We start from the raw sequence: 22,154 nt of genomic DNA, 5'->3' as shown, positions 1-22,154 counted from the left end.
TGACACTGCGAAGTCCGAGACTCGGTGATGTAAGCCATTGTCCGAGCTTGTTGGATTTATATACGGAGTTTGTGTATCTCCGTTGGGCATGGTTGACCAATTGATTGTGTTAAGATGGATTGAAGAAGAAGGGATTGCATCTCGGATGGATAGAGGAGGAAGGTGCATGCTGACGGAGATAGATGTCAAACTAGTCACGTGGAATGTATGACAGTGTATTCAATCTTGAACACTTCAAGAAAACTATCCAAATAATCCAAAAGCAAACTAATCCTACAAAAATCGTCACTATACATAACCCAATACCCAATCCAATCTTCGTGTTTTTCATCCCTCAAAATAAAACCAAAAGAAAATCATAGAAATACATCAAACATGAATCATGAATAGGACCCTGCAGCCACAGCAGGATCATGCATGCTTTCCCACTTCCTTACAGCTTCCATAGCAGCCGTAACCTTGAGCCCGATCCGAGCATCAAGTTCGTAGCTCTCCCATCTTGCCGCTTTCTCCAGGTACTCCTTGCACGCGAGGGCCTTTTGCCGCTCGACCTTCTCGTCCGTGGCCGAGGACTTGGTTTCTGTCTTCTCGGGGTCAGAGTTAGGATGACCATGCACGGCGATGTACGCTGGCCGCTCCATCCACAGATTCGCGGCCATTTCAAAGTGCGCAACGGGGCAGATCCAGTCGTCTTTGAGGTGGCCCTTGAACTGGTTCTTGTCGTGGTTGAGGATGTGCGTTTGCAGGAGCTCCCTAGCCTCGTCGTGTTTCCGGAGTGAACGTAGGACAGCAGCGCGGAGGAGTTGCAGGATCGCTTTCTCTTCCAGACCTTCCCGTGCCCATGTCTTGTTGGCGTCGCTTTCAGACCACGCCAAATTAATCAAGGAAGCCTCTAGCTGCTCTTGAGTCATGCGGCTGTGTCCGTTCCAGAAGAATATCATCTCTTCGATGGGGTCCACACCAACTGCTTCGACGAGCGGGACCTTCCATTCCTTGGCGCGGGCTTCCCATTTAGCAACTTTACGACTAACAAACACGTCAAAAGGTAATTGACGGGCCATGAGGCGCTTCTTGCCGGCCAATGGGGGTGCTGCACGGAAGTATTCCGTGGCTTTCTCGGCGTGCTTGGCTGCTTCGGTGGGATCTTTTTGGAGGGTTTGGCGGTAGAGGGCGAGATGCGATGATCCGACGATGTAGTAATACAGACTTCGAGACCAGGAATTGAGATCGAAGCACTACAAAGTCAGCAAAAAAAAAAAAAAAATCTAGACAGAAGATCCGCGTGTACTTACCTCGAGAAAAGACTGCGCACATAGCTCATACTTATGAAGATACATCGCATTCAGACTCCGCTCGAAAACTCGCAGAGCCTCCACCTGCTTCAGGGGACTCTTGTTCTCCCCACACAAAAGCTCTAGTGCCCTTTCAAGATTCTTATTAGCACCCTCCATCCGAGACTCCTCAAGAAGCCAAAGCTGGCTGTTCGGGAATCGTTTCCGCATGTCTGCAAGCAAACCCTCGAGTCGTTCTTGCGGGTATCCCTCTACGTCGCCGTCTTCTCCTGGTATGGCATCTGGCATGATATCGCAATAACGAACGAACCCGTTGTAGTAACCCAGCACTGCAAAGGCGGCAATGGCACCGATCAAGTTGTGGAACTTGCTCGCCTGCCACAGCATCCGCAATCCTCGTTGTTTATCCCCGTAGAACCCGATGATGCCGAGCAGTTTGCTGAATGCCGGCGGGACCATCGAAATCAACAGCAGAAGAATACCGAAACAGAAATTGGCCCCGGAGTGTATAAAAACGTCAATCTGGTTCCTGAAAAGATCGGAATCGGGATCGATGTTGAGCATGTTCGTCGATGCACCACCTGCGGACGGGGTTGAAGCACCCGAATCGTGGGAAACGTCAAGATCGTCGAGTCTACGCGATAACGCATCATCCGACGAATGTGACAAAGTAGGATCTGTGTGTGCCTTTCCTATTCCACGAGCTCTGTTCAATGACTCGCTCGACCTGGTTGATGCTGATGCCTTCCCGGATTGTCTTTCCTGCATAAACTTCTCTTCCATCTTCAGAATCGCATCGAGGGTCAGATACGCCTTTCTCAGCTTATAGAAACCCTTGACACTCTCCGTGAGACTCTCATTCAAGACACCAACAACAGCACTCATCAGCTGGGCCATCGCCTGACAAAGCGCGAATTCTGTCCCGGGGCTATAGATCTGCGAGTGATAGCTATTCGGGGCGTGCGCATTGTGCTGAGCTCGATGTTGGTCGTTGGATGCGCTAGTTTCGGCTTCGACGAGTCGCTCGGATGCTGCAAGACATTATCTGTCAGAGACAGCCTCAAGAAAACTTGCAATCGATATCAACAAACCTTGCCGCATAATCTCCTGTTCAAAACCTAATGTCGCCCGAATAAATGCGACTACACCTTTTCCGAGCTATCCGCGAAGAGTGTAAGCGCATCGACCATTTTGTCTTGAGCGTCTCTTCCAAGCAATGACAACCCACATTATGAAAAGACGAAGTCCCCTCGGAAAGACCATCTTCGGCACCATCGACATCGTCGTTCATGATCAAGGTCGCAGCTGTTGGGGACACCGATTAGTATGTCGCACACGACCGGGTTCATAGTTCTAGAGCAAGTCATACCCTGCAGCGCATCCTCGACTGTTCACATAACAGTCAGCCAGCATTCTCAGTCACACACACAAATCCATTATCATCTCCGGAAAATACTCACGGTCCCTCAATTCAACCAACGAGTCCAGCGACTGCACCTGAGCCGCGGGCTTTTTGCCATAAAACCACGATCCAACCTTGAACATCTTGACCGCGATAAGATATATAAAAAAAGATAATAAAGAACGCGAGAAATCTAGATTTAAAACAATAAAAAATAAAATAAAAAAGAGTTTATGTTCGGAATGCGAAATGACAATGATCGAAGTCGAAGATCCAACTATGGCTCTCGCATGTCAGAACCGCGAGCCGGACACTTCCGGACTCCGAAGAAAGAAAATGGACGACGGATTGGGAAGAATGCGGGCACTTCCATCAGACACGGCGCAAGGAGAGGCGGGGCGATGGTAGCATAAAACTGCTGACGAGAACGACGAGAGCTGAGCAGTGGAGAGGTGAGGCGAGGCGAGGCAACGAGGCGTGGGAGGACGAGAGAGAGAGAGAGAGAGCGAGAGGGATTGAGGCGATGTCGACAGAATGTAGTAATCGATGCGAGCAGAGGTTCTCGCCGGTCGGAGAGCAAAAGAGTGAGATGCAGTCAGACTGGCTGTTAATTCTCAGCGTATATTAGCATTTTCTTGTTTTATTGTATGCATGGTATTCTATTAGAGGCGTAGTTGTGCCTGGACTCTCTAGTTGGAGATTAGCGACAGTGGCGCCAAGTCCATCCTGTCATCATCGCCAATCAATCCTCCGACGACCATCTCAGTCCTCATACAAACACCTGCTCTTGCATTCCACCTCTTTCACGTCTTAATTAGATACCATTCTATTAATTCTTTTCTGAACCTTTCTCTCATCTATTCTTTCACCCTCCACATCGACCCCACCATGTCGAACACAACACAGGACAAGCCCGAACCCTCGCAGCAACCGCAGCAACAGAACCCTCCCGTTCTGGAGGAAGACGACGAGTTTGAGGATTTCCCTGTTGAAGGTAGACAATACCCTCCGTCTCTTCGCGAAGGGCGCCCTCCTTTCAGCTGCCGCCAGCATCAGCATCCAACCCAGCTCCTAGCTAGCTAATCAAGAACTCAAACGCTAACACATTATTCTTCCAACACAGACTGGGACCAAGAAGAAGCCGAAAAAAACTCCCAAGCAGCAAATGACAACGTGCATTTGTGGGAGGAGAGCTGGGATGACGATGATGCCGCCGAGGATTTCTCGAAACAACTACAGTGCGTTTCCCCGCTACCTACCTACCTACCTACCTACCCACCTGCCCACAAGGGACATATAGTATATGCGGTTTGAAGGATAAGGCTGATGGATTATCATTTACAGGGAAGAGCTGAAGAAGGTCGAGGCGTCGAGTTAATTGGATCGAGAGATGGAATAAGAAAGGAATGACAGTCGATACGGGTGCCGCCGGGTTGCAGCGATGCTAGACGTGCCGTGCTGAATATTGAGTGAGGGGATTGATCTACATACAGATAGAAAAGGCTGTATTGGGTGTGTTGTGCCCTGCAGAAACTGTTTGTCTGCTGGCGATACGGCTACTGTCGTAGAGCAAGGCTGTGGCTGGTGCGGTACTTTACTATATGCTACGAATCATTATTGATTGTTAATGAATGAACCGTCATCAAGTACATGTATGTGCTGATTACTCGTTATATGCTGGTCTATAGGATAAGGTTGATATCGTATCAAGCTCAGAGCTTGGGGCCCGCTTCTAATATCACCTTGTATTAGAATCCCATTTCAAATGTTTTTATAGTTTCGTTTAATTAATCTGAATTTTCTTGTACATTACATTCATGAACCATCATCCCCTATTTCGGGGTATATAAGTTATGCCAAAACAGGACTGGTTAAATAGCCAGATAGATTTCCAAAACCCCTTCTTACAGGGTACTCATTTACTTACTCGACAGGGCAGCAACGCCAGGCAGGTCCTTGCCTTCCAAGAGCTCCAGCGAAGCACCGCCACCGGTGGAGACGTGGCTCAGCTTCTCCTCGGCACCGTACTTGGCAGCGACGGTAGCAGTGTCACCACCACCGATGATGACGATGGTGCCGGCCTGAGCAGCAGCGACAGCAGCGTCGAGAGTCTTCTTGGTAGCGTTGGCGAAAGGCTCCAACTCGAAGACACCGGGGGGACCGTTCCACAGGATGGTCTTAGCAGCGGCAATGGTCTTCTTGTACAGCTCGACACTCTTCTCGCCAACGTCGAGACCCATGTAGCCGTCGGGGATACCGTCGGCGTCAGTGGCATAGCCGGTCTTAGCGTCGGCGGCGAACTTGTCAGCCGTGACGTAGTCGACGGGGAGGACGATCTCGACGTTGTGCTTCTTGGCCTTCTCGGTGATCTCGCCGACGATCTTGCTGCCGGCCTCGTCGAAGAGGGAGTTTCCGATCTTGACGCCCTCAAGGGTCTTCTTGAAGGTGAAAGCCATGGCACCGGTGATGATGAGGCTGTTGACCTTGGGGAGCAGGTTGTCGATCAGCTGAATCTTGTCAGAGACCTTGGCGCCACCAAGGATAGCAAGGAAGGGGCGCTGAGGCTTCTCCAGAGCGGTAGCGAAGTAGTCAAGCTCCTTCTTGACCAGGAAACCAGAGGCCTTCTGGGGGAGGTCGACACCGACCATGGAGCTGTGGGCACGGTGAGCGGTACCGAAAGCGTCGTCTGCAACCATTAGCAATCCGCTAGACTAGACCAGTCTCGAATGGAATCTTACTGATGTAAACGTCACCGAGAGCAGTCAATCCCTTACGGAACTCAGCGACCTTCTCCTTGTCGGCCTTGATCTTGTTGCCCTGGTCATCCTTGGAGCTACCCTCCTCCTCAGCGTGGAAACGGAGGTTCTCAAGCAGAACGATCTGACCACCAGAGGCCTTGTTGACGGTCTCCTCGGTCTCCTTGCCAACAGAGTCCTCAGCGAAGACAACGCTGCGGCCCAGGAGCTTCTCGAGCTCAGAGACAACGGGCTTCAGACTGTACTTGGGGTTGACCTTGCCGTCGGGACGGCCGAGGTGGGACATGAGGATGACGGCCTTGGCGCCATTCTCGACGGCGTACTTGATGGTGGGGAGGGCACCGACGATACGCTGGTTGTTTGTGATGTTCTTGTTGGCGTCGAGGGGGACGTTGAAGTCGACCTAGCATCGATTGTTAGCATTGATTCGTCCTTGGATGTTATTTCCAGTGGAAAACGTACCCGGATGAGGACGCGCTTGTCCTTGAGGTCAACGTCTGTGATGGCGACCTTGTTGCTGAGAGACATGATGAACTATGGTTGTCAGTACTGGGTTAAGTGGAAACAGAAATGCGTGTATATACCTTTTGAATGGGATAAATGTAGGAGAAAGAAAAGAAGAGGGATCAGACAGGAATTAATACCCAGGAGAGTGCTCGCGGTGAACCTGATAGAAACAACGTCGGTTCAGCGGCGGGGTCCTCTGTAGCATCGGTGGGGCTTCCGGTGAGAGAGTCGAATGCGGACAACAATAATACTGTATTAGGCACTGCTCTGTAATGCGTGGGAGGCCTATCGGGCTTATGCGGGACTGACATCAGTGTCCTTTACCATCCATGACGGAACAGTCCGGGGCTGTTCTCGAGCCTCGGGAGAATAAAATAAACACATGGTGGAAGGGAATTATCAACAGCCGTGGGATTTTCGTATGGTTTTCTTGTATAAAAAGAAAGGTTCCGGAACGTGGGAGGGCAAAAAAAAAGAAAAACAGAAAAAAAAAAAAGGGCCGGGCGAGGATCGAACTCGCGACCACCAGATAATTGGCTACCTATTGGCACATTGCAATCTGATGCTCTACCACTGAGCTACCGACCCAATTATTGAAATAGTGGTATTCCATTTTGCCCTATAGCCGAGTAATAATACATGGCTAGAATATCCCATTGAACTCCAGGTTTTTCGAGTACTTGTCCAACTCCGAATGAGAGGTCCATTTATGAATTCGATCCTAAAAATGACCGACATAAAATAAGAGAAAATAGAGAGGAAGCCTTTTGATACACTATAGCAAACCAAACACACCAGAAACATATATAACGCCTGTGCGCCGATAAAAATGGAAGACTTGTAGAAACACGAAAAAACGAAAGATATAAAGATAGGGATAGATGCAAGCGTTAATTGATAAGTTTGCTGCGAATGTCGTTAACATTTATTGAATGTCGAGTCAGGAGTTCTCTACTCCTCTTCGGCAGAGTTGGTCAAAGAAAGGTATGCGGTCCAGGCAATACCAATCACGGATACAAAAGGCTGCGAGGGGTCAGTGATCTGTGCACACAATGCCGTATATCGCAAATCAGCTTACGATTTGGAACTGAATAGGTACGACCCGGAAGTTCAGAACCTGAACTGCAGGCCAGATGAGAAAGTTGGCCTTGAGGGTCGGGATGTATACGTCCTGGAATTTGCGAGTCAGGGCCCGTCGACCACCACCTTCTGTAATGGTCATAAAAGAGAAGAAGCACACCAGACCTAGCGCGATGGAGTTAGCAATGCCTAGTATAGCAAGGCTCACATGCGCAATGGGTTCGTACCAAACGGCGCAAATAAAAACTGGTCCGCCGCGACCCGTTTCAGAGCCGGTATAGTCGGGTTCTTCTTTGTGAGTGGAAATGTTCGCGACAGAAGCCCAAACCACTGGAACTGGATGGGTGCCATGAAGAAACCATAGGACATGAAGCGGGTAAGCCGCTCGAAGTCAAATGGTGGTGGTCGGTTGCTCGCAAAGTCCAACTCTCCCACAGCAGGTGGTTTTCTCTTGTCGAGCTCATGAATCTCGATCGAAATCAGATCGCTGTCTGTTTCTTCTCTGGTTGGTACTTGGGATCTGTAGCCCGAGATCAACTGTGCAACGGTATCTGCGACTCCACCAAGCACCTAAGAATGTCATTCAGTGTTAATTGACGGACTCGTTCGGTTTCAACGGCAAGAAATCTTACAGCGTTGGTGACCATAGTAGTCAACACTGGAATGAGTAATCATATTAGCTGAGTGTCCAAGTGTTATAGTCAAGCGGTCATCTTACCCGGCCTCTCCGCATAGTAGGAGTTGAACTTGGCCGCCAGCCGCGCGGCGATCACCATCTCAATCAGAAAAATTATAGCGTGAAGTAAGGGCTGGAGGTTAGAAGATGGGAGTACATAGTCAGTATATTGGCTTCTGGTGTTCTGTGGAAGGAAGTAGAAGAGTTGATGGAACCAGACAATTCCGAGTCGTTCTAAACCGCGATAGTGTAGAGAAACATATACATACCACACGACCATAAATATACCTCCTGTCTAGTCCATCCAGAAACCGGCGCCGCGCCAATGAGAGCATGTTGAAAGAACGAAGGAAAGAGGCAATAAATAAAAGAAAGGAAGAGCAGGAGAACGACACCTGATTCCAAAGCCAAAAGAATGGAGGCAAGGCAGAATCGGTGGACCAGGCCTCAGTATGACGCAAAGAATAGGGTAAAGGGAAAGGAAGTAGCGAGAACCGAGAGAATAATAGCCGGTCACAACAAGTAAGCGCTGGGCGTCCTCAAAGTCCAGCGTAAAAATAAATGGCACACGATATACAAACGTCAGAATGTCAAGTGTGGAGTTTCCATCGAAGATCACAGCGATATCCGAGTCTCCCTCTGGAGGACACATGGGGATTCCGATCGCGCGATAAGCGGGCGTCAAAGCAGCCAACCACAGTGCACAGATCACATGATATCAGCTGATGCTCAACCCTATGTCTTTGTTACTCCTACAGGCTATCGAATTCCAGCACGATAAGTGATCCCTCACCTAGGCATTGCGGTGACCGGTCAAAGATGCCACTGCTAGATCTCCCGACCGAAACTATCCTCCAAATTACATACCATCTCGATGAATCACCATATCACGACAAATATACATCCATCAACTCTTTTGCTCGAGCAAACCGCCACCTTTACAGCATCGTCAATCCGTTTCTGTATAGACTTGACGCGAAGGAGGGCGATGCACTATATCATGCGGTGGGAAATGGCCTCATTGAAACCGCCCAAAAAGCCTATAGAGCGGGGTCAAGCGCTCACGAGGGACTTCTATACTGGGCTGTAGTGAGAGACAACAAGAGTCTAGAATTTGTCACCCTGATGCTTGACGAGGACACGTAGTCCGAAAGGACGCTGTTGGGGGAACTAAATAATGCCTCTGAAGATGGGAGAGCTGAGATAGTGAAGAAATTAATCTCGCGTGACGGTGTCAACCCATCAGTAGCGCGTTTTAAGCGCAATCCCCCGCTCGCGGGAGCTGCGGAGAGGGGCAACGATGCGGTCGTTGACGTACTACTCGCAGACCCTTGGACCGACCCTAATGTGCTCTATCATTTTGAAGACCGGACTATCCTAGAAAAAGCAGCACAAAGGGGATACACCAACATCGTTCGGTCCCTCCTCGCCCGAGGTGCCTCTACACGACCTAATTTTCAGACGCCCATGCACAGTGCAGTGATCAAACGTGACCCACGGATGTTGGAACTATTCCTCAACCGCATTGATGTAGATCCCAATGCAATCTTCAATGGTCAAACACTTTTGCACCATGCAGTGAGCGCCAATCGCGAAGACCTGGTTGGGTTGTTGCTCACAGATCAACATGTTGATGTGAACCTCACGGACATGACTAATGGCCAGACCCCTTTGCTTGATGTTGTGATACTAAACAATGACAAGATGGTTAAGCAACTTCTTTCTGCTGGCGCAGACCCCAATCTTGCAGATCGCACAGGGCCTTCTCCTGCTATGCTAATCGAATGCTCCAATGACCAAGCTAGGGGCGAATTGCTGAAGCGGAATAACAAAAATCCTCATACAATTTCAGACGAAAGGAGAAAAAGACACAGAGTAATGACTATTCCCGACTAAGCTATGAAATGATTGCATGAGTAGAGCGCGTCCTGGCCAACATCTCAAGTCACGTTCTGGAAGATTTCCCGTGAAAATTTTCTCAATACTATACAAAACTACAGAATTAATACATTATTTAATAAAGGGCTGTCTCTCCGCTGCTACCAGTGCTTTATCCAGTTTATATCTTACTAATTAGTCCACGAGAGTTTGGATCGTGTATTTAATTAGACCATAGTATCAATAACATCGAACTCGACATTAAATCAGCCCTGAATGATGCCATGGACGGTGTACGAGCAATTATGACGACTGGCATATGGCATAACTCTCTTTAATTCTGTTCAAACCGTTGTTCTACTTGTTGAACACATCCTCAGTAATATGGGAACCAGACGAGGTATTGCCGCCAATCGTTGCAGTGTTAATTCTCATATATCTGAAGAGATGGTCGATCGACCCCTTATTTGCAATTGAGCGCTTTCTTGAATATTGCGGATTCAGAAGATTGGTAAAATCGTTACGGACTATCAACAAAGCATGCACCCCTGAAGACGAACAGAAAAAGCAAATGAACCTGATCAAGTCATGTGTTGAAAACAAAGGGGAGCTGGATGAAATTATTCAGCACGAGCTCCGCCTTCTCGATGAAAAAGATTCATGGGAAAACCAGAAGGAACGAGATGGGAGTCTGAACCCAGAGATAAAGGATTCATCGAGGATAGTCACCGAGCAGCTCAAACAGATCAACCCTCAGTTGAGAAAGAACGGACAAAGATTTGCTGATCTCCAGTCAAAATGGGTTGATGGGTCCTGGACACTAGAGTTTCGAAGCACACCAGCTTCGTCTGGGATGCTGTGGTCGTGATTGTGGATTCTGTCGCAAGCCTCGTCCAGGCTATGTTGGTCAACAACTGGCATTGGGAGAAACCGGGCGCTCGCATTGTTCTCTTGAATGTGGCTGTTGTATCCGATGGAAAAGGGCCCAGCAGCTTGAGGTTTCCGAGAGGGGCAAAGGATCCGGCCCTCGAGACCTTTCACAACATCACCTTGCCCACAGTTGACGGCTGGAAGTTTTTTCGGAATGTGGTCTATCGTCATGGCATACATCGGTCATTGCATCTATAAAGCCTGGCTGGCTTCCCCCATCCCCGAAGTCTACGCGGTCCACTAGTTAGTAGCCCTACGTTGACTGTTATTTGATCTAACATTTCAATAGCTACGGCTTAAAGAATGAAACAAAGGAGAGCAAGAGCACCGAGGACGAGGCTAAGGAGAAGCACAAGGCCAAGGAGGAGAAGAACACGGACGAGCCTAAGGACCAGGAAGCCAAGTTGGAGGGATAGATGCTTTGTGCTTTGCTGGGAGTCTGTTGGAAGTTAAGTGATGCATTTGTCTAGTGCGGAAGAAAAGAGATGAAAGAAAGATAATTTTATGAGAGCGCAAATCAATTTAATTTTTTACCTTATTCTATTTTCATTCTATTCCTCTTTTGTTTACTGAGGCAGTTCTCTGTAGCACATATCTATGGAAACAGGACATCTGAGCTCTTCATCTTCCCCTCGTGAAGCAACTCTTTTACCTTTTTCTTCTTCTCCCCCCCCTTCACCTAATTCACCTAAAAATGACTTTTCACATCGCACTCGACAGTATGAGCACCAATAGCTCTGTTACCAGACTCACCCGTCTCAACAACCGCCTACAAGAACTGCTATCCCGACCCGACCCAAGCATATATCACCCCGAAATCGCACCGCTATGGAATAAAATGATAGAAACATCAGGAGAAATTCTTTATGGAGAACTCCCAGAAGTCCCAATCAGCAGCAAATCGTTGAGCGAAATTCTGAAGCTCTTCAAGCTTCGTCTTGTCGAAGAAGAGTTCGATGCGTATCCTTTGTTCCAGGGACTTCACGAGCCTTATCAAGCTGAGTCCAAGGTTGCTGGTAAGTGAATATTGCATTGAATTCCATCTTGGAGAGAAATGTTGACAATATCCAGAGCGCGTCCTCCAAGCCTACCACCTTGCCACAAACGAGCCCTCTTTGTGCACTCAAATTGACCTCGTTATCCTTTTGACACTAGCCAACAACCATGATAACTACAAGAAGCCAGAAACTCTCGGGAAATCCCCAATCAGTACACAGGACACCCAAAAGGGCCCCAGCTCGCTCCGCTTTCAACGCGAGACGCACGTGAGTATGCCAGGTAAGGATAGAGACAGGCATGGAGACAGTCCAGTCATATGGACCGGAAAGACAGACTACTCTATATGGTACGGCAGCCCACAGAATGCAGAGACAAATCTCGTCGTGGTCGAAACGGAGAGGTATTCCGCATACTTCGCGGAACCCCAGTTGATTGGGTATATGGGTAAGTACAAGTACTAAAAGATCCCAATGACACTTCTTGGCTGGATACTGACAGATGTCATCTATTAGTACTTATCTACGATGCTAGGAGGAAGGCTGGTGAGCCGGATGCGTCTGTGTACGGCATCTGGACGAATGGAGAGGACTGGAAATTTTTCTGTATTGATCATGAATCGCGAGTAGAATGACGCTTTTGCTGCAATGGGCCTAGTATACTTGCTAATGTTAACATGGCTAGGTCTCGTGGTTCACTCTGGGTTGGCACGTCGACAAGAAGAAGATTGTTCTCTTGCTCGATAGAATCCTCGAGAAAGCTTCTCATCTCGCCACGCTGTCTTCCACGTTGACCCGGAAGTCAACGGTCAGCGAGGCAACTGGCATTGGATTCCAGGATGTGGGCGAGATGGACATTGGTCAGGATGGCGACGGCAAGGAGGATTAGTAGATCGATTGATTCGTTGCTCGGGCTGCTTACATTCTTCAATGCTATTCATGGCTACACGCACTGCGCAGAGAAACATCACAGCCTATAGATACGCAGTGAGCTGCTAACACCGGTGAATGCTGTATACGTAAATAGCTAGGACCTAGATGCACTGAAATCATCGAAGATAATCTCTATTATGTACTATTCCTTGGATATCATGGACTCATGCAGGCTATACATTGACAAGTCCGTTAACAAGAGTAACCCTATGAAGACCCCTTCCGATTAGTGGCTATAATGTCCGGAAGGTCTCTGATATCAGTCGTCTCGTTTGTGTTGACGTCGACCAGACGCACAGCCTCCAAGTGGAGTGATCCCACAGACAATGGAAGCAATTTCAATTCGGTTGAATGGCATGTTCCGGGCAAAAGTGGACTTGAATCAATTAGTTAGACTGATGCGCAACAGCGACAAGGAAGAGGCGGAAAACTTACCCAACTCGGACGTCGGTGCTTAAACAAACCAATTCAGCTTCCTGCCCAGATGCGCTTTTCTGCATCGCATGGACAATGTTATCATCCGTTACTGCTTCCGCCACCTGGTTCTCCTTGCTGCGATTCGACATGGACGAAGACGATGGTCGAGCAACATGTCCCCGTGGATCTGTCCGCTTCCTTCGTGGAATGGCCACCATAGCAAATTTACGAGGCACGGTCGATCGGTTGACAACAAAGACTCCCCAAGAAAATGGCTTGCCAACTTCCACGCTAACAGGACCAGAGAACGAAATGGTCACCCCCACGTCTGTCACGGAGTAGGCACGTTCTCTGAAAGAGCTCCGGTTGGAAGGAGGATTCCCACTGTTTTGGTTTGGCGTCATGGGGAGACTTGTTGGGCGATTGCTTCGCTGCAAGGCTTGACTGGGCCCACCGAACGTTGGGTTAAGCGCCATGGAGAAATCCACGTTTGTTCTCCATCGCATGGCTATCCGTGGTTGACAATTTTCCGCCAGGTTGATTACTGCTTCTAGGGAGATGTCTAAGGTGCTGACCATTACAGTCGTCGAGGGATTAGGATCAGGTCCGTATTCGGGAGTCAGTTTGTACACCAGGGTAATATCATCTCTCGGACGACATGTTATAGGTGGTTTGAGTCCCGGGACATCGGACAGGGTTTCAATCGTCCCATCAGAAAGGCTCAACTCCGCCTTGTCGAACGTGACATCGCAGTTTATGAATGGAGTCACTTCGAAATCGAGACTTGCAACTGTAGTGGGGCGACCAGAGTATGAATTTAGTCGCGAGTAACGTATTCTTGCACCAGTCGCGGGTACAACGCGAATCGGGTGCCCAGATTGTTGTTGAACATTATAAATCGGGTCCTCGCTGTAAGTTGCCGGCACGACTCGTAAGAGCCTCGACGCAGGAAGGAATGGGTCTGTACGGCGGAAGGTCTTATCCATCGACAAGGGCTGCAGGATATTGGTCGACGCAGGAACCAGAGACGGGAGATAGTCATCATCCCGGGATTCACGTTGTCGACCCTCCGTCGGATTCAGACTAGCGGATGCGATGAAAAGGAGGGATGGATGTTGGATGCGAATGCGAGGACGCTCTAGTATACCATTAGCATGGAAGTCACGTACTCAACCTTAGGATATCTATCCTTACTGAGAAACGCTGGAACATTCCAAATCACATATACGTGATTTCCACGCCCGTTATCTCCCTCAAACTCATTATAAACCACCAAAGGGTCTTCGTCCTTCCCGCTCACGGCCCCCGAGAAGATCAAGTCTCTTGTCGGTGTCGGGTTCTCCGCAACGGATTCGGCAGGATCAATCGCAAACGTATCGAGCCGGACTTCGAGATGTTGCAAGTGTTGTTTTAGACTTTCTTCCGAGCAATTGAACAATCTCAGGACGACGCGAGCGTTGCAGAATTCATCTAAATTACTGCAGATGAGTAAGAGACGGAGTTCGGTCTGGGGGCTTCAACTTGGTACGTACCAAAGAACACAACAGAGCGCTGGGGGATGTATGATAGGACATCTGTCACATCATCTGCGCCGGCCTCCAGGGCAGACGTCAACGCAGCTTCCAGATCGATATCATCAGCATTAGGCACAACCGTGTCTAAAACGGCATGTCGTAGGAATTCCCCTGGAACCTCGAGGCCCGGCATTGCGATAAGAGCGCAATGTGCCTACAACATAAATGCGCAAAGAAGGAGAGTCGATGTGTTGGTAATCCAGAGGATACTGAGTTCTAGTTATCAGCTGTTATTTGAGAGGAAGAATGAGGGTCTAGTATTCCTTAGTTGTTGGTTGTTGATACAGTTCCGCGGCGGTTGTCATATGCAAACATTGCAAACAATCTTGGCAGAGCATCGGTTCTCCGAACAGCTTCAAGCTTCACTTTTGCTGCTGTTCGACCTGCCGGAATTCAATCGCCACAGCGCATCATGAATCCGATGAATGCCCCATCGGGGCCGGCCTCTCTGTGGCAGGAGGCTCGCAACAAGGCCGATGGGCGAGTTTATTACTACAATGTCCAGACGCAAGCGACGCAGTGGCAGAAGCCTGTTGAGCTGATGACTCCCGTTGAGGTTTGTACATTTGCTAGTTTGTCTTCTGTATTCCGTGCGCATTACTGATAATCCTTGCTTTGTTTATAGCGCGCGCTGGCGAATCAACCATGGAAAGAACAGACTCTTGACAACGGACGAAAATACTGGTACCACTCGGAAACCAAGCAAAGCACTTGGGATATGCCGGACGTTTACAAAGAAGCTCTTGCGCAGGCTCAAGTGTCCCAGCCTCCACCCCCAGCGTAAGTTTCGGTCTGACTACAGGGGAGATAACGGTGATGCTAACAGGAAGACTGTAGGGGCCCTACGTTTGTTGCAGGTGGCGCCAATTCATTCCCTTCTTATCCACAGCAGCGAGAGCGCGACGATTATGGTCGAGGATTCGGTGACCGACGGGGCGGCTACGGCGCGCCAGATACGAATGGAATGGCAGCAGTTGCCCCCGTGTTGGGCGCGCAGGTGGAACCGGAATACAACTCGTTCGATGAAGCGGAGGGAGCGTTCATGAAAATGCTCAGACGTCATAATGTCCTGCCCGAGTGGTCCTGGGAACAGACAATGCGCGCTATCATCAAAGATCCGCAGTACCGTGCCCTCAAAGACCCTAGAGACCGCAAAACAGCCTTTGAGAAATACGCGGTCGAGGTTCGCATGCAGGAAAAGGATCGGGCGAAAGAAAGATTCGCTAAGCTTAGAGCAGATTTCAATACCATGCTGAAACGGCATCCTGAAATCAAATACTACAGTCGTTGGAGGACCATCCGGCCAATCATTGAGGGTGAGACTATTTTCCGGTCTACGAACGATGATAATGAGAGGCGACAGCTCTTTGAGGAGTACGTTACCGAGCTTAGAAAGGAGCACGTTGAACAGGAAGCCGTTAAGCGAAAGTCCGCCATGGATGAGCTGGTGAATATCATGAAGTCTCTGGATCTGGAGCCCTACACTCGCTGGTCTGAGGCTCAGTCCATTATCCAGTCCAACGAGACAGTCCAAAGTGATGCTAAGTTCAAGTCCCTAAGCAAGTCTGACATGTTGACGGCTTTTGAGAACCATATTAAGGCTCTCGAACGAGCATTCAATGATGCGCGTCAGCAGAACAAGGCTGTCAAGCAAAGGAAGGAGCGCCATGCCCGTGAACAGTACATTGAGCTGTTGAAGGAGCTGCGGTCTCAGGGCAAGATCAAGGCCGGTAGCAAATGGATGAATGTCCGTCCCTTGATCCAAGAAGATCCTCGATACCTAGGAATGCTCGGTAATGCGGGGTCTTCTCCATTGGACCTCTTCTGGGATGTCTTGGAGGAAGAGGAGCGTTCGCTGCGTGGCCCACGGAACGATGTGTTGGATGTGCTTGATGTGAGTAAACCTGTCCCAGCTCGTATGATACTTTATCTGACTCACTACTTCAGGATAAATGCTTCGAAGTCACACCCAAAACCCCCTTCGAAGAATTCAACCCCATCATGCTTTCCGACCGCCGGACTGCAAACATTGATGTGGAAATCCTGCAACTCATCTTCCAGCGTGTCCAAGAGAAGGCTCTCCGGCGAAACGAGGAAGAAAAGCATGCTGCAGACCGCCACCAACGGCGGGCCGTCGACGCACTGCGGTCCCGGATCAAGCACCTGGATCCTCCTGTCCGGGCCACTGATGCCTGGGACCAAGTCCAACCTAGGGTTGAAAGACTCGAAGAATACAAGGAAATTGAAAGCGATGAACTCCGCCAAGCCGCATTTGACAAGGTCATTCGTCGCCTGAAAGAAAAGGAAGAGGATGTGGACCGTGACCGCTCTCGAGACCGTGAACGCGGCAGCCGTCGAGACTACGACCGCGACCACCGATACCGTGGCGAAAGACGCGGCGCCCCCAGCCGCGTCAGTCGCACCCCCGAACCAGACGCCTACGAAGCAGACCGCCGCAAAGCGCAAGCAGACCGTGAACGCTCCTACCGCAAAGTCAGCGGCTTCTCACCCAGCCGTGACAAACGTGAAGATCGCGATCGCGAACGAGATCGTGACAGGGAGCGCTACCGCGAACGGGACCGCGATCGCGGACGTGACCGTGAAGAACGCGATCGCGATCGTGAACGCGACTGGGACCGCGAACGCAGCGCCCGGCCCGTTAGCCACTACGAGCGCGAACGTCGTGACCGTGAAGAAGAGCGTGAGCGACTCTACCGCACCCGCGGGGACCCGCGCGGCAGCCGTGACGAACTCGACTACGGTGGTGACACGCCCAGCACGAACGAGCGGCGGCGCAGACGTGACAGCGACTCAGAGAGTATGGCAAGTCGGTCTGCGAAGCGTTATCGGCGGGATCCTAGTCGTGAACGTGAACGTAGTCGGGGGCCACGTAGGGATAGGGACCGGAGGGAGCGAACTCCTGCCAGTACTGCTGGTAGTGCTGCACCTGCACCTGCACCTGGCCCTGTTGAGGATGCTAAGAAGGTGGATGACAAGGCTATTCATTCTGGAAGCGAGGAGGGGGAGATTGAGGAGGAAGAGTAGTTTGGTTGCACTTCGTTTTGCAAAAGTTGTTTTGTTACTGCATTCTGCTGGTCTAGTCACCCATCAGGTCCCTAGCAACATACACTGATCTATGGAGAACGAAGAAGCTATTACAACTTAATAAGAGACCCAGAATCGATATGTTGACACATCCTTAATGACTGAGTATATATACGTAGGTCTATCAAAAAGTAATAGCACGAAATGCGATAAATGAGTGACAAGAGCAAAACAAGGCGCTTCTCTTTACCATCATAGAACACATCTTTCATTGATAGAATCGTCCACCCCCGAATCCAAGTCCGTCTATGCTTTGAAGCGTGATCAAGAAACGAAGAAGTATTTTATACATAGACAGTACATCAAAACAGAGGCGGAGGGCTATTAGAACGATTGAGTAGGAAAGACGGAAGGAATCTCTCTTGCATCTCTGGCTTGATTGTTGCTGCCGTATGCCCAAATTCTGCTTCAAGCCAGTGCTGCCAGTCCCAGTCAATCTAGTTCTCAAATCCATAGGTTCTGTCTTGCGCCTTATGCCACCGTAGAAGGGGTGAGATATACATGCCTGGGAATGATTTGGTCACCAACTCCGGGATATCAGAGTTATCAAAACATATATCCCCGAAATCAATAAAGACAGTCCCACGATCAGTCAACATGATATTTCTTGGATACAGATCACTAAGAGACATGTATTTTGCGTAGACCAACGTGTCGAATTCAATGAGAGACTTCATGATGCTTTGGCGAGCTTCTTGGGAAAAACCACAGGGTTCAGCTTTTGGCATTGACGGCCTGTGATGAGTTCAATCAAAGTGAGTCGGACACTGCGCTTGTCTTCCAATGGCCCAGGAAGAGGGATATCAAGAGAATAAGACCCATAGTACCGAGGGATTTAGAGCCCTGGAAGTCCGAAAGGGCCTGATAAGCTGCTGTCTCATTGGTATACTCTTTATCAGCAACCAGGAATGGATTGATGTAGAATCCATCATCATTCATATACATAGGATCATATAGCTTAGCCACCACCTGCTGGCCCTGTGAAAGGCCCTTAACTGGAGGATCTTCTGTGAGAACTTTAACCACAACTAGTTGAGTATGGTGACGGTCACCGATTCACACTGAGTCATGAATCTGCAGTTCAAGACTGGATGAGCCATATGGCTTTGGTAATGGGGGGTATTGAAGGCATTGTTCAATAGGGTGCAGTTCTTCCATCTTGTCACGCTCATGAATATCAAATGTGCAGCCCTTGAAGGTTTCTAGCCGCAATGGAGGAGCGGAAACATGTTGCCGGAAAGTGAGCCGGCATCCTTTGATATAATTTCTCTTGTCAAATGGTCTCGTCGTCTTCCGCATAGCAGACGTGGTCGTCAAGCGACATTGAGTTTTGAATTCGATTCGAGAAATATGACTTGATATGTACAGTCCAAAGGGACAAGTATAAGACGTTTGATCGGTTGGGATACTCAGACTGGAAGAACAAGCGAGGATTGGAGAAAAATGGAGAGCCACATGGTCACATGATAATTGTCTGGAACCTTTCAGGAACATCGACACCGGAGAATGCACTATGGTATTAGGATTGATCAACAATAGATGTATAATCAGTTACTTGGAACGTAATAAATAGCAATTATCGACTCAAATTCAAGTAGGATAAACGAAAGGTAGCCCGAAAGGTAGCCAGTCATCTGTCTGAGCTTGACCTCTTCCTTTCCTAGTTATATCCTCACCAGTAGCCATCTAAATAAATCATAACATCATCTAAGCTTTTGCGAAACCAAAGAAACTCCGATGATCAATGCCCAACCCATAAATTAACATTTTCCGATGCCCACAAACACAAAGCCCTAAGGAAACTCCTATTTTGGAGTCCCCCGAGAAAACAAATTGAAACACTCAATGACATGCTGGCGTCGGATGGGATGGGCGATATCGAGATGACTGTTTGACAGTAACCTGCGAGGAAACTAGGGAGGACAGACAGTCCACTCCTACGCGGAATCGTCATCGTCATCGTCATCACCACCATCCTCCGTCGCGCAAGCCTCACCACCGTCACAATGGCGCACACCGCATCGACGCCGCCTGCTCTGAGCAGCAGAGGCCTTGAAAAAGCCGGAACAATTGACTAGGTTCTTTCGTCTACCACGACGCCGGTCTTGTCGCTGGTGGGTGTCGCGTCCATCACGTCGGTGATGGTCGCGGTTATGCTTGCCAGGGATGCCCTTTTCAGCTTTCTTCTTCCAAGAAGTACTATAAATCAAATGGTCAGCCTTTGAGCTATGATAGAATATCTTTTTGAGTGCAAGAAGACTACTTACGTAGTTACCGTGCAACTTCTGCTCCTGGTCCATCTGGGACTGGTACTTGTTGATACGGGGACGGTAACTGTTGGGGTCACGACGGAAGGTGACGTCCAAGCTGCGTAGGAAGCTGTTGCAGCCAGTGACTAAGGACTCGGGAGAGTTGGCGTGGGCGTCAAAGGACGGCTTGCCGTCGAAGACAATGACACGGTCAGCAAGGTAGGTGGCCATGATAAAGTCGTGCTCGACGATGAAGGCAGTCTTCTTGGCGTGCATGATGAAACGTTTGATGACACGAGAGGCAATGATACGCTGCTCGGAGTCTAGATACGCACTAGGCTCGTCAATCAGGTAGATGTCGGCCGGCATACCAAGAGCCAAGACAATGGCAACACGCTGAAGTTCACCACCAGACAGGTTCTGAACTTCCTGGTCGATGAAATCGTCGATTCTGAGGGGCTTGTATACATCGGTCTGGAACTGAGGGGACAAGAAAGAGGCCTTGATCTTCTTGAAGAAAAGCTGACGCACAGTACCCTGGAACTTGGGAGTAATCTTCTGGGGCTTCATACTGATGTGCATGCGGGGAATCGCAGCATCACCGTCCGGCTTCTCAGCACCAGCAAGCATCTTACAGAAGGTAGTCTTGCCAGTTCCGTTCTCGCCCATCATGACAACAATCTCAGAGTCGGTAAACTGACCGCCATCAATGCGCAGCTTGAAGTTGCCCAGGGTCTTGGTCATGCTGGGGTAAGTGAACGCACGTCCCCTGTCGGCCATGAAGTCATCACCAGCCTCGGTGAGACGGAAAGAGAGAGAATCCTCACGGAATCGCAAGTTCTCAGTGGGAATGTGACCATCCAAGAAGATGTTGATACCCTCACGGACGGAAGCAGGGAGGGTGACAACACCATAAAGCGCGGGCTTTCCGTAAAGCACACAGATGAAGTCGGAGAGATAGTCTAGCACGGACAAGTCGTGCTCGACAACGATGACATAGTCATCGGGGCGGAGCAACTCACGGATCGAGCGGGCAGCGGCCAAACGTTGCTTAACATCGAGGTAAGACGAGGGTTCGTCAAACATGTAACTGGCGCATTGTTAGGACCGTTCAAAGTAGCTATATGAAAGGGTTGTCTTACACATCGGCCTTCTGGACACAGACCATACCAATGGCGAAACGTTGCAGTTCTCCTCCAGAGAGCTGGTCAATGTCACGGCCGGCAACCTGGTGAAGCTCTATTCAAGAGGTGTGAGTGTTAGCGACTGTACCACCCGCGGAATAGCAAGGAAAACCCTTACCAAGGACGTCCATGGTGTGCTCCATGTTGTCCATCTGGGTCCGAGCCTTGATCAGGTCCTTGACACCCTTGACCGGGCCCCTGACAGCTCTCGGGATCTGGTCGACATACTGAGGCTTCACGACAGCCTTCAGGTTGTCCTCGAGCACCTTGGTGAAATAGTCTGCGCTTAATTAGCAACAATCCTGATCCATCAAATGTGAGCAAATAACACGTACTCTGCAGCTCAGAACCACGGAAGTACTTCAGGATCTCTTCCCAGTCCGGAGGGTTCTCATAGCGTCCCAAGTTGGGCTTCAGCTTTCCACTCAGAATCTTCAACGCCGTACTCTTTCCAATACCGTTGGTTCCAACGAGACCGAGAACCTGACCGGGACGGGGCATGGGAAGACGATGGAGCTTGAAACTGTTGGCCGAGTAGCGGTGGGTAACCTGGGTCTCCAAGTTGGTAGGCAAGTTGATGATATGGATAGCGCCGAACGGACATTTCTTGGGACAGATACCGCAACCAATGCAAAGGCGTTCGGAAATGAAGGCGATCTTGGCTTCGGGGCTCACTTCAATACAGAGCTTTCCGGTACGGACGACGGGGCAGGACTTCTTGCACTCCTGGCGACATTTCTGCAAAATATGAGTATCACCGTCACGCATTTCAACGACGTTGGTTCAGTAATCGTACCTTCGGTTTGCACTAAACGAGAACAAAGCTTCCTGTTAGCAACCATCTCAATCCATCGTTGTAGGGGGAAGGGTCGCGAACCTTGTCACTGTTGACAATAGCAATACTGAGCGACAGAACACCAGTCAGTTTCTTTCATCTAATCCATAGATACTAGACGAATGCCATACCGGGTCAACTTGTCAGACATGGTGTCTGATATCACGCGATCTCAACTATACACGTCGGGGTTGTTGTGGTGTATAATGTGAGGGGAGAAAGTGGGCTGTAAAAAAGAGAAAAAAAATCCACAAAAAAAGCGAACCCAACTAAATGACCGATTGATGACCTCGACCGTAGTAAAACAGCACAAAAATATATAAGTACTGTCCAACAACTGC

General features: G+C 49.5%; 10 protein-coding genes and 1 non-coding gene across 11 annotated transcripts; 5 read left to right on the top strand and 6 right to left on the bottom strand.

Moving 5' to 3' along the window:
- Positions 1–380: 380 nt before the first annotated feature.
- On the bottom strand, positions 381–2,837 carry ASPGLDRAFT_127886 (TTC39/IML2 family protein; the record flags this gene model as incomplete). The annotated part of the gene is made up of 6 exons (XM_022540748.1): positions 381–1,235; positions 1,293–2,323; positions 2,384–2,450; positions 2,521–2,597; positions 2,662–2,679; positions 2,753–2,837. 6 exons carry the CDS (start codon positions 2,835–2,837, stop codon positions 381–383), a joined length of 2,133 nt encoding a protein of 710 aa, XP_022400201.1.
- A 745-nt stretch (positions 2,838–3,582) lies between these two features.
- Positions 3,583–4,072, top strand: ASPGLDRAFT_36247 (proteasome regulatory particle lid subunit SEM1; the record flags this gene model as incomplete). Its single annotated transcript, XM_022544669.1, has 3 exons — positions 3,583–3,688; positions 3,818–3,932; positions 4,039–4,072. The coding sequence occupies 3 exons, from the start codon at positions 3,583–3,585 to the stop codon at positions 4,070–4,072; spliced, it is 255 nt and encodes an 84-aa protein (XP_022400200.1).
- A 78-nt stretch (positions 4,073–4,150) lies between these two features.
- Positions 4,151–6,173, bottom strand: pgkA (phosphoglycerate kinase pgkA). The gene is made up of 3 exons (XM_022545260.1): positions 5,913–6,173; positions 5,433–5,853; positions 4,151–5,380 (listed from the first exon to the last, which is right to left on the bottom strand). Exons 1-3 carry the CDS (start codon positions 5,976–5,978, stop codon positions 4,614–4,616), a joined length of 1,254 nt encoding a protein of 417 aa, XP_022400199.1. The 5' UTR covers positions 5,979–6,173; the 3' UTR covers positions 4,151–4,613.
- Positions 6,174–6,452: 279 nt separating this feature from the next.
- On the bottom strand, positions 6,453–6,545 carry ASPGLDRAFT_t97. Its single transcript has one exon. It is a non-coding gene; the product is annotated as a tRNA-Cys (tRNA).
- A 14-nt stretch (positions 6,546–6,559) lies between these two features.
- On the bottom strand, positions 6,560–8,323 carry ASPGLDRAFT_48049 (Mpv17/PMP22 family protein). Its single transcript, XM_022546813.1, has 6 exons — positions 7,983–8,323; positions 7,756–7,846; positions 7,670–7,695; positions 7,265–7,607; positions 7,036–7,202; positions 6,560–6,980 (listed from the first exon to the last, which is right to left on the bottom strand). The coding sequence occupies exons 1-6, from the start codon at positions 8,046–8,048 to the stop codon at positions 6,909–6,911; spliced, it is 765 nt and encodes a 254-aa protein (XP_022400198.1). The 5' UTR covers positions 8,049–8,323; the 3' UTR covers positions 6,560–6,908.
- ASPGLDRAFT_82848 (uncharacterized protein) lies at positions 8,129–9,609 on the top strand (the record flags this gene model as incomplete). The annotated part of the gene is made up of 3 exons (XM_022550186.1): positions 8,129–8,235; positions 8,487–8,802; positions 8,860–9,609. 3 exons carry the CDS (start codon positions 8,129–8,131, stop codon positions 9,607–9,609), a joined length of 1,173 nt encoding a protein of 390 aa, XP_022400197.1.
- A 266-nt stretch (positions 9,610–9,875) lies between these two features.
- On the top strand, positions 9,876–10,937 carry ASPGLDRAFT_26402 (uncharacterized protein; the record flags this gene model as incomplete). Its single annotated transcript, XM_022543556.1, has 3 exons — positions 9,876–9,882; positions 9,972–10,437; positions 10,811–10,937. 3 exons carry the CDS (start codon positions 9,876–9,878, stop codon positions 10,935–10,937), a joined length of 600 nt encoding a protein of 199 aa, XP_022400196.1.
- A 278-nt stretch (positions 10,938–11,215) lies between these two features.
- On the top strand, positions 11,216–12,405 carry ASPGLDRAFT_36242 (uncharacterized protein; the record flags this gene model as incomplete). Its single annotated transcript, XM_022544668.1, has 5 exons — positions 11,216–11,537; positions 11,593–11,799; positions 11,854–11,964; positions 12,033–12,142; positions 12,202–12,405. 5 exons carry the CDS (start codon positions 11,216–11,218, stop codon positions 12,403–12,405), a joined length of 954 nt encoding a protein of 317 aa, XP_022400195.1.
- A 114-nt stretch (positions 12,406–12,519) lies between these two features.
- Positions 12,520–14,692, bottom strand: ASPGLDRAFT_48048 (TRAPP trafficking subunit Trs65 domain-containing protein). The gene is made up of 4 exons (XM_022546812.1): positions 14,399–14,692; positions 14,061–14,336; positions 12,885–14,004; positions 12,520–12,825 (listed from the first exon to the last, which is right to left on the bottom strand). The coding sequence occupies exons 1-4, from the start codon at positions 14,571–14,573 to the stop codon at positions 12,657–12,659; spliced, it is 1,740 nt and encodes a 579-aa protein (XP_022400194.1). The 5' UTR covers positions 14,574–14,692; the 3' UTR covers positions 12,520–12,656.
- Positions 14,693–14,852: 160 nt separating this feature from the next.
- On the top strand, positions 14,853–17,485 carry ASPGLDRAFT_127898 (snoRNA-splicing protein PRP40; the record flags this gene model as incomplete). The annotated part of the gene is made up of 4 exons (XM_022540749.1): positions 14,853–14,996; positions 15,066–15,220; positions 15,278–16,334; positions 16,388–17,485. 4 exons carry the CDS (start codon positions 14,853–14,855, stop codon positions 17,483–17,485), a joined length of 2,454 nt encoding a protein of 817 aa, XP_022400193.1.
- A 2,135-nt stretch (positions 17,486–19,620) lies between these two features.
- ASPGLDRAFT_406619 (uncharacterized protein) lies at positions 19,621–21,915 on the bottom strand. The gene is made up of 7 exons (XM_022545249.1): positions 21,856–21,915; positions 21,775–21,786; positions 21,314–21,716; positions 21,097–21,258; positions 20,937–21,033; positions 19,813–20,884; positions 19,621–19,744 (listed from the first exon to the last, which is right to left on the bottom strand). Exons 3-7 carry the CDS (start codon positions 21,477–21,479, stop codon positions 19,721–19,723), a joined length of 1,521 nt encoding a protein of 506 aa, XP_022400192.1. The 5' UTR covers positions 21,480–21,716; positions 21,775–21,786; positions 21,856–21,915; the 3' UTR covers positions 19,621–19,720.
- Between the last annotated feature and the right edge of the window lie 239 nt (positions 21,916–22,154).

This window comes from Aspergillus glaucus (assembly GCF_001890805.1).
Source record: "Aspergillus glaucus CBS 516.65 unplaced genomic scaffold ASPGLscaffold_12, whole genome shotgun sequence".
Taxonomy (NCBI): Eukaryota; Fungi; Ascomycota; class Eurotiomycetes; order Eurotiales; family Aspergillaceae; genus Aspergillus; species Aspergillus glaucus.
The sequence above is the reverse complement of the archived record's forward strand: the minus strand, read 5'-3'. Positions and strand labels throughout refer to the sequence as shown.